Genomic DNA, 10,634 nt, shown 5'->3' on the forward strand with positions numbered 1-10,634 from the left:
ATAATAATATGCAAAGCAGCAAGTCTCCTTAGCAGCCTCTGCAAATGTATTGTACTGGAGCATACCTTCTGTGGATTTCCCCCCCTTTTTCCTTATTCTTCCTCCCCCCCGCCTTCTTCTCCTTCCTTTCCCCCTGCCTTCTTCTCTTTCTCTCTTTTAAACTGAAGTGCAGCAGTATCTGATGGGACTGCAGCAGACCCAGCATTAACAGAGACCTCTGCTCTAAATCCTCTTCTAGCAGCAATACAGAGATGTGTGGATCAGTTGCCTGAAGGGCAACCTTGATGAACAGGGGAGGAAAGATGGAAGAAGAATAGGAGGAGGGAAGTAGACTTATTTTCTGAAGGCATAGCAAGCTAGGCTCACCCAACTCTGCCATTAGCACAGCAAGAGGAGTGTTAATGTAACATTAACGAGGCTGCTTTGCTGAGCATCGCTTGCAAAATGCTGGAGTAAGATGGTGAATAGCTGGGAGTGAATGATTCTGGTTCTTGGTGGCTGTGTGCAGCTACTGAAGAATGTATGCTTCCTGTCAGCCTCCTGCCACAGTGCTAGGGTGAGGGGGAAGGAGGTGCAAAGATTTTGCTATAAGAAATTTGTCTCTTGTACTTCAGGTGATCTGCACAACTGACTTGCTCATCCACATAGAAACATGGAATCATTTTGTTGGGAAAAGATCTTTAAGATGAGATTTAACAAGGCCAAGTGAAGGGTTCTGAACTTAACAACCCCAAGCAGCACTACAGGCTGGGGACAGAGTGGCTGGAGAGCAGCCAGGAAGAAAGGAACCTGGGGGTGCTGGTAGATAGTAGCTGAAGATGAGGCAGCAGTGTGCCCTGGTGCCCAGGAGAGACAATGGCATCCTGACCTGGATCAGGAAGAGTGTGGCCAGTAGGACAAGGGAGATTATTCTTCCTCTGTATTCAACACTGGTCAGGCCACACCTTGAGTGCTGTGTCCAGTTCTGGGCTCCTCAGTTCAAGAGAGAGGTTGAGATACTGGAATGCAGCCAGAGAACGGCAACAAAGCTGGTGAGATGTCTGGAGCACAGCCCTGTGAGGAGAGGTTGAGGGAGCTGGGGGTGTGCAGCCTGGAGAAGAGGAGGCTGAGAGGTGACCTCATTGCTGTCTACAACTAACTGAAGGGAGGCTGTAGCCAGGTGGGGTTGGTCTCTTCTGCCAGGCATCCAGCAATAGAACAAGGGGACAAAGTCTCAAGTTGTGCCAGGGAATGTCTGGGCTGGATGTTAGGAGGAAGTTGTTTCCAGAGAGAGTGATTTGCATTGGAATGGGTTGACCAGGGAGGTGGTGGAGTCACTGTCCCTGGAGGTGTTCAAGTAAAGCCTGGCTGAGGCACTTTGTGCCGTGGTCTAGATGATTGGACAGGGCTGGGTGCTAGGTTGGACTGGCTGATCTTGGATGTCTCTTCCAACCTGGCTGATTCCATGATTCTAAGATCATTGAATCCAGTCATTATCTAACTCTTATCAAGTCTGGTGCTAAAGCATGTCCCTCAGCACCACACCTCTGCATCTTTTCCACATCTCCAGGGAAGGGGATTCAACCCAATCCCCAAAATCTGCTTTGCTCCTGCATGCTGGGCTGGGCGTAGGAAAGAAAAACAACTCAGCAGCAAGCATCTTGTGTAGGCAGCTGCTCCATGCCCACATTTGTGCCGCCAGGCTTGAGCAGGCAGCTGGCTCTTGAGCACAACAATCCAAGCAGCTTCACACCTGGCTGGATAGTGAGCTGTTGGTCATCACCCAGCAAGCCAGGTGGCTGGGCAGTCTGGGGCAAGGGAGCTGAGTCAGAGAAGAGGCAGCGCTTGGGAGAGGGTGGCATCACCCTGCTGTCCTGAGAGAAGAGGGCATTGTTTAGTCAAACCAATTCTTACTTACCAAGAAAAAAATAAATACATTAAAAAAAAAGAATCCTCAGGTAAATGCATTGATGGCTAAAAAAGAGTGGCATTGGCAGGAGTGTAACTGCAGGAGGGGAGACATTGTCCTAGCAATGATTTATCACCCTGACTGGCTCCAAGGCTTTGCCTGGATGCGCAGTGTGGCTTTTCTCATTCACTCATTTTAGTTTGCCTTTCCTTGTGGTAGACGTCAGAGAAGTTTTTTTTCCTCTCCATGCCCTTAGAGGCCAGTAGCACTACTTGGGCTGTCAAAAATAGCTGCATAACACAAACTTCTCACATTCATTGGAAGTGGTATGCTCCAGGGCTCTGAAAAGGCAAAGGAGGATCCTGCTGATGCAAGTTGGTCAAGAACAACAGCATGGGGGCCCTGCACTCCACAATTCTTCTTCCTGCTGACCCTCTGAGCCCACATTCTGTGTTGTAAAAGATGGCCTAAAGCCACACTAGAACATCCCTCCTGGCAAAAATATCTGGGTAGATGGACATTGACCCTTCTTCTCCATGGCACGGCGATGGAGTTTTAGGCCAAAGCAACCTCCCTCTAGGTCCCCATCTGGCCTCCAACATTCCTAGACACATTCCAAGTAATTCCAGGTTGGGTAGGTCAATGGCTTCATAATTGGGCTTGGTGGTTTCTCTATAACACAAAAAGCTCTCTGTGGTCCTTCATTTTTGCTTCTGCTTTTAATTGCTGTTGTTATTAAGTTTGAGATCCTGTAGCTCTTCAGGTGAACAGGATCTCAGGAATTCATCTGGCTCCACTTTGTCGTTCTGTTTTATCATTTTTCAATAAAGTGAGAGAGATAAAAGCCCAGCACAGCATAAAAAATTCAGCAAAGCTCATTGACTGGAATAACTGGGATGCAAAGTGGAGTACTCACAATGGGTGTCATGCTCTGACCTATCAACCATAACCTTTTGTTCACCGGATTAGACAGCAGGCACGGGAAAAAACACATTTGATGTCTGAACACATAGACTGCAAATTAATTAAGGCTCTTCTTCAAATGCTGCATAATACATTTCTCTATCAGCTGCTGCTGCAGGACACAGGAAAACAACATCCATCTCTAGACTGAAGCTGTGGCGCTTGGTATCAGCTCAGTCAACACCAGAGTATCTAAAGCAAACCTGCAAAACAAGGGACGTGAGGGTCTGGGCCAATGAGCAGAGCAGGACTTTCATCCTTTGCATGGGGCTCCACAGCTTCCTTGGGGGCTAAAACCTAAGCTCTCAAAACAAAGCTCTGCCCCAGTGCTGCAATGGTGTCACAGGGCCAGCCTCCTGGCTTGCTGGATGATGACCAACAGCTCTCTATCCAGCCAGGTGGGAAGCTGCCTGGATTGTTGTGCTCAGGAGCCAGCAGGAGATGCCTGAAGAGTGGCCAACCCTTCTGCTCCAAAAGTGCTAGAGATGGTTCAGGACTAGACCATTCTGAAAGGACCTGCCCACCTCTAGGGCAGATGAGCACACTCCGTGAAGGAGAAAAGAGAGGGACAGATGCTGGGAGGAGCAGAGAGGAACAGTCACACTGATCAACAAGTTGTTAGAATCTGCTAGGCAGAAGCCAAAGATCACACAGAAGATGTTGTCACAGCCATGACATAAACCAAAATGGCCATTAACTCAGGATGAGTGCCAAATCCAGAGCTAGGAAAATGCTTAGTAACCATGACAGAACTGAAGCCTGGGTAGAAATAAGTTATAGAATCATTGAATCAAGCAGGTTGGAAGAGATCTCCAAGATCATCCCGTCCAACCTAGCACTCAGCCCTGTCCAGTCAACTAGACTACAACACTAAGTGCCTCGTCCAGTCTTCTCTTGCACAAGCTCTTGAGATCCAAATCCTGGGTGAGACTTTGACACTCCTGCCTGCTGCAGTGTTACTCACACCCTGAGGAGCCCTCGGGTGGCCAGCCCCCTACAAAAACAGCAAGGTGCTGATGAGATGCAGAGCTGTGTGTCTCATGTTCCTACACCTGAGTCATAAACTCGCCACATTCTGCCTCTCCTCCAAAGCTCCCCCTTGCTCTAGAAAACAATGGAAGAGTAAGCTCTGGCCAGCTGCCTCTCTTAGGGCCCCAGAGCCAGAGCTCCACTGTGACAGCATGTCCTGCAAGGGGTAATGAGAAACTAGTGAAGAGGACAATCAGGGTTGCAACATCTGAGCAGAAGCTACAAGACAGATTTCATAGGCTGAGGAGGAAACACCCCCCTGGCAGCCAGAGCGGGAGGAGGGCTGCACACGGAGAGCAGGGAAAGGACAAATCCTGCAATGAAGAGGTCCTGCATTGGGATAGCCTGACTCTGTACACTCTGACCACATCTGAGGCTAAACTACAGCAGCTGCTCTGTCACCCAAAGGCCCTTCCCCAGCAGAGATGGGAGATGAAGAGAAGAGAAGAGAAGAGAAGAGAAGAGAAGAGAAGAGAAGAGAAGAGAAGAGAAGAGAAGAGAAGAGAAGAGAAGAGAAGAGAAGAGAAGAGAAGAGAAGAGAAGAGAAGAGAAGAGAAGAGAAGAGAAGAGAAGAGAAGAGAAGAGAAGAGAAGAGAAGAGAAGAGGGCAGCAGGTTGAAATAAAAATGGATATAATGAAATAGCTAAGCTGGTATTGATGTCAGCACAAGGTATGTAAAGTTATACTCAATCCAACACAGGTGCAACAGTCACAATATCTAGGAAGGCAGTCCTCAAGAGCAGGAGAGGGTAAGAGGAGCAGAGTGAAGTGAAGCCCTAACAGAAGGCTCTTCTCTCCTCAGCAAAATTTCCCCTTTATACCAAGTGTGATGCTCATGGTCTGGGACACACTTGTAGCCAAATCCAGTCAGCTCTCCTGGCTGACTCAGAACTACTAATGGTCTACAGCCCATGGATGGCCTGGGATTCCATCCTAGCAAAACCAGGACACTGACCAAGAGTGATTTCCAAAAGAGTAGGAGACGGAAAACAGACAAAATGAGTGAGCAAGAGAGAGCTTTGGAACACCTTGAAAGATGAAAGAGAGGTATATTAAAATGAAGCAAATGCCAAGAAACTAGTGTCAGTACAGAAGAGGTGTCCACAGCCAAGACCTGACCCCTTACCTGCAAGCCTGTCATCCTCTTAGCTCTCCTCCTCTTGGAGCAGACACAAATTCCAAGTAGGTATCGGGCTGAAGCAGCCTGCCAAGCAAAGCCTGCCAGCTGGTTGACTGAGCCCTGTTTGTGGCAGGCTGACAGTGCTGGAAGTGAGAAAGTCCAAGGGAATTTTCAACCTGTTTGCACAGCCCAGTCTGTGTTTAACCAAATGCCAGCCCTTCTCCACAAAACCAACCCCAGGATCGATTCAAAGGTAATTAACAGAAGAGTGAGGGAGAATGGGTTCCTTTGCTGCTGCTTTTCCTCTTTACATGTTAAAAAAAGAGATCTCAGCTCTCACAAATGGGATGAGGGGGAAAAAAAGAACAAGGGAACAACAGAAAAAAGTTCATTTTTGTAACTGTTTTCAAAGTTTCTTTCACAGAATCACAGAATTTACTAGATTGGAAAAGTTCTTCAAGATCATGGAGTCCAATCATTAGTTTCACACTGACAAGTCCTTGACTAAACCAAATCCCTCAGCACAACATCTTATTGCTATAAATTACTATGGTTGGAAAGGACCACCAAGATCATCCAGTCAAACCTTCACCCCAGCAGCCTTCATCACTAGATCATAGCCTCAAGCACCACATCCACTCTCCTTTCAAACACCTCCAGGGATGGTGACTCCACCACCTCCCTGGGCAGCCTGTTCCAGTGCCTGACCACCTGTTCAGGAAAGAACTTCCTCCCAACAGCCAACCTAAACCTCCCCTGACACAACTTGAGGCCATTTCCTGTTGTCCTATCATTAGTAATTGGGGAGAAGAGACCAGCTCCAGCCTCACTACAACCTCCTTTTAGGGAGTTTTAGAGGGCAATCAGGTCCCCTCTCAAGCTTCCTCTTCTCAAGACTAAGCACCCCCAGCTCCCTCAGCTACTCCTCAAAGGTGATGTTTGCCAGACCTCTCCCCAGCCTCATTGCCCTTCTCTGCACCTGCTCCAGCACCTCAATGTCCCTCCTATACTGTGGTGACCAAAACTGGACACAGTACTCGAGCTGTGGTCTTATGAGTGCTGAGTACAAGGGCATGATCACCTCCCTACTCCTGCTGGTCACACCATTTCATAGAATCATAGAATCAGTCAGGGTTGGAAGGCACCACAAGGATCATCCAGTTCCAACCCCCCTGCTATGGGCAGGGACACTCTACCCTAGAGCAGGCTGCCCACAGTCTCATCCAGCCTGGCCTTAAACACCTCCAGGCATGGGGCCTCAACCACCTCCCCCTGGCCAACCCATTCCAAGTCCTATTAAAGAGCTCTTGAGACTTTTGTGCCTTCTGACCTGAGCCTGCAGTACCTTACTGGTAGTTGAAAGGACAGTTTTAGCAATCACTGAAAGCTGCAATAATTTCTGATACAACATAGTGTACCTCTGGCATTATTCACATACAACTCCCCCAGAAGTATAACAAGCATTTGTTCATTATGCTTTCGAGCTGTGTTACAGTGGGAATAGAAAGAAGCACATCCCCATCCCAGAGTACATCCTGGAGAAGGCAGTGATATTTGTGAAACACCATGTGGCAACATTACACAGCACTTTAGGGCTGAATTTCTGTGATTAGAGCTGAAATATTCATATCTTCATGAAAGCTGTTGCTGAGGAAAGAGTGGCAGCAAGCATTTAGCTACAGAATACTAATGAAGGTAGCTTGGCATTTCCAGAAGTTGCAGGGGGAAAATAATAAATTGATTTTATTTTACTTTTTTTTTTCCTTTGAATTCTCATTTCTCATTCAAAAAAAAAAAAGGCACAATATTTTTTTCCTTTTCCTTGACTTAGAAGGATGAAGCTTGTGCAGTGGGAAATTTTTCTTGCTGCACATTAACTCCAAAGATATTTTGAAAGTAAAGGGTTTCAGTCATTGGTGTTTCTCAGCCACCACCTATTGAATTTGAAGGCCTCTTTGACTTCAAGTGGTGTAGTAGGTGTGGTAGAGTTGTAAATCTCTCTCCTCACAAAATCACAGAATCGTAGAATCAAGCAGATTGGAAGAGACCTCCAAGATCATCCAGTCCAACCTAGCACTCAGCCCTGGCCAAACAACTAGACCATGGCACTAAGTGCCTCAGCCAGGCTTTTCTTCAACACCTCCAGGGATGGCGACTCCACCACCTCCCTGGGCAGCCCATTCCATCCAATGCCAATCACTCTCTCTGGCAAGAACTTCCTGTCCTGTTAGGAGGAAGTTTCTAGGAGGCACACACTGAAATTCAGATGTGACCCTGGAGTTAAGATACTCTGCTAGAGCATCCTGGAAACCTTTTCTCCCAAGAATACTTACCAGCTCACGTGGCCTCCATAACAGGCAGAAAGAGCTCTGGCTGCAATAGGGACAGGTATTTATCATTTTAGCTTCTCTAGAAACTGGCACCTTCTCACACCACCTTGGACAATATGTTAGTGCCATGGAAAGCTGACACTTTTAAAGGTCTGGCAAGATATGCTGCCTGCTACAAAGGAGAAGATGGGAGGTCTAGGCTGGATGTTAGGAGGAAGTTCTTGCCAGAGTGATTGGCATTGGAATGGGCTGCCCAGGGAGGTGGTGGAGTTGCCGTCCCTGGAGGTATTCAAGAAAAGCCTGGATCGGACACTTAGTGCCATGGTCTAGTTGATTGGATAGAGCTGGGTGCTAGGTTGGGCTGGATGATCTTGGAGGTCTCTTCCAACCTGGTTAATTCTATGATTCTATGATCATTAAGTCCAGCCATCAAGCCAACACCATCATATCCCCTAAACCATGCCCTAAAGTGCCACGTCTCCATGTGTTTTTTTAAAACCTCCAGGAGCAGCAACTCCAATACAGAATCACAGAATTTCTTAAATTGGAAAAGCCCTTCAAGATCATGGAGTCCAATCATTAGTTTCACACTGACAAGTCCTTGACCAAACCAAATCCCTCAGCACAACATCTCATTACTATGAATTGCTATGGTGGGAAAGGACCACCAGGATCATCCAGTCCAAAACACTTCCCTGAGCAGTCTGTTCTGATGCCTGAATACTTTTTTGGTGAAGACCTTTGTCTTAATACCCAACCTCCCCAGCACGACTTGAGGCTGCTTCTTCTCATAAAATAATAAAGTATCTAGGACCTGTCACCTACCTCTGAGACGGTTTCCTAACACACACAGTAATTAAGACTAAAGAGTTCATCTCACTTATTTTCTGACAGTGAAGACTATGTTTGACTACAGTCACAAAGTTTCAGGAGTTTCCACGACACTCTTCTGCTGAGGATCTCTACTCAGCATGAGAAATAACAACACATATTAGCTTCCAATCGCCTTTAAGAACCTGCATTTCATTTTGCTCACATTTCTTTACAGGTCCTGCTGTCTTGTTTTCTTCCTTTGGGAACAGGTAAAAATAAAGGTGTTGCTTTTTAGTTATGGGTAAGCCTACCTCCTACTTCTGTTTTTCCAAAGGAAGGACACTATTACATGTCCACATAAATCTTGTAAAGCTTCCTTGGCTGCCTAACCTTGTCTTTTCCACTCCATGCAGGGTAAAAAAAGTATTTAATGAGATAATTTGAACTAGCACTGGATTTACTGACCTCCAAGGTATACAGAATGAAGAAAGAAGATTTCTTAACACTTACTTGGTGTTTCTGACCAGCCCATCCCATTTAAGAGGGGGCAAATCACAAATCCGTGGTGGCTAATCATAGTATCACAGGCTCACAGGATATTAGGGGTTGGAAGGGACCCAAGGAGATCACCAAGTCCAATCCCACTGCCACAGCAGGACCACACAAACTAACACAGATCACAGAGGAACACATCCAGACAGGCCTTGAAAGACTCCAGAGAAGGAGACCCCACAACTTTTCTGAGGAGCCTGTTCCAGTGCTCTGGGACCCTTAAAGTTAAGTTCCCCCTTGTGTTGAGGTGGAACCTCTTGTGCTGCAACTTACATCCATTGCTCCTTGTCCTATCCCAGGGAGCAAGTGAGCAGAGCCTGTCCCCCCACTCCTGACCAGCCCTCAGGTGTTTATAAACATTTATTAAATCCCCTCTCAGTCTTCTCTTTTCCAGACTAAACAGCCTCAGGTTGGTCAGCCTCTCCTCATAGCCCATGCCCTCCAGTCCCCTAATCATCCTTGTAGCCCTCTGCTGGACCCAGTTCTGGGCTCCTGAATTCAAGAGAGATGTTGAGATACTGGAACGTGTCCAGAGAAGGGCAACAAAGCTGGTGAGAGGCCTGGAACACAGCCCTGTGAGGAGAGGCTGAGGGAGCTGGGGGAGTGCAGCCTGCAAAAGAGGAGGCTCAGGGGTGACCTCATTGTCTACAACTATCTGAAGGGAGACTGTAGCCAGGTGGGGGTTGGTCTCTCCTCCCAGGCACCCAGTAAGAGAACAAGGGGACACAGTCTCAAGTTGTGCCAGGGGAGGTCTAAGCTCGATATTAGGAGGAAGTTGTTTCCAGAGAGAGTGATTGGCATTGGAATGGGCTGCCCAGGGAGGTGGTGGAGTTGTGTTGAAGAAAAGCCTGGCTGAGGCACTTAGTGCCATGGTCCAGTTGACTGGACAGGGCTGGGCGATAGGTGGGGCTGGGTGATCTTGGAGGTCTCTTCCAACCTGGTTGACTCTATGATTCTATTATTGGATAGGGCTGGGTGACAGGTTGGGCTGGACGGTCTCTTCCAACCTGGTTGATTTTATGATTCTATGATTTCTGATGTGGCTGTGGACCTGCTGTTACATCAGCCCTCTGCTCTTCACAGTGATGCCTCTTTGCCTGGCCAGAAGGCATTCATTGCTGTGTCTATTTATTAGTATATTCATTCATTCCTTATTTTTGTGATCTCAGCTTTCCCAACCTGCACTTCATCTCTGTTACCCCTCTAGCATGCTGTCAAATGTGACAGGAGTTCTGAAAGCAGCTGTCTTTATCTGCCAGTGTATTAGTTAGAGCAGGGAATTTAATCTCTTTTGAACCTTTTATCATAATATGAGAAAATAAAGCAATAATATTTCTGCTACTTTATCACTGACATCAGTTTTCTGGCAAAAGAAGCTCTTCTTAATAACATGTACTTCTTTATCCAGTGGCTTTTATGAAATATGTCCTTGTCATTTTTCTGTGACCATTCAGCAGCAGATGCCAGACAGGTTAATTATTATCATTTATTTGTGCAGGGGAGATCATAAAAGTTGTCTGCAGTAGAAAACATACACTCCTTGTTGCCAAAAAGTAGATGCTGCATGAAAAGAGGCTGGAGAAGCCACCTGCTCACTTTGATGTGATGTTTCTGCCTTTAGGCTAGGCTAGAAGAACTAATTCTAGGAATCATCAGAAGATTTTAGTCACCTCACCTTATACTGTCCTTTCCAATTCTGGTGCAATGACTAAAGAGGGATACTAATTTTTGACAGTCACTGAACTTTGTGATCTGACCTTTAAATCAAGGGCAGGACAGCCCATTGAGCTCATATGAGCAACAGCAGAACAAGCCTCAGGAAGAGAGGCTGTCACCAGACAGCAAGAGAAAAACTCTGTGTGCAGTCCTAGCCTGCAAAGCTACTGAGCTTCCTTGCCCTTTAGTAAATGTTTAACCTAAAGCCAGCAGTGAATTTCCA

General features: G+C 46.8%; 1 protein-coding gene across 1 annotated transcript in view; it reads right to left on the bottom strand.

Moving 5' to 3' along the window:
- HGD (homogentisate 1,2-dioxygenase) overlaps positions 1–5,064 on the bottom strand; it is a 38,252-nt gene extending 33,188 nt beyond the window's left edge. The window contains exon 1 of the mRNA XM_064143379.1: positions 5,007–5,064. Within this exon, the coding sequence (XP_063999449.1) occupies positions 5,007–5,021 (15 nt within the window). The 5' untranslated portion in view covers positions 5,022–5,064. The remainder of the gene's footprint in view (positions 1–5,006) is intronic.
- Between the last annotated feature and the right edge of the window lie 5,570 nt (positions 5,065–10,634).

This window comes from Pogoniulus pusillus, chromosome 5, assembly GCF_015220805.1.
Source record: "Pogoniulus pusillus isolate bPogPus1 chromosome 5, bPogPus1.pri, whole genome shotgun sequence".
Lineage (NCBI taxonomy): Eukaryota > Metazoa > Chordata > Aves > Piciformes > Lybiidae > Pogoniulus > Pogoniulus pusillus.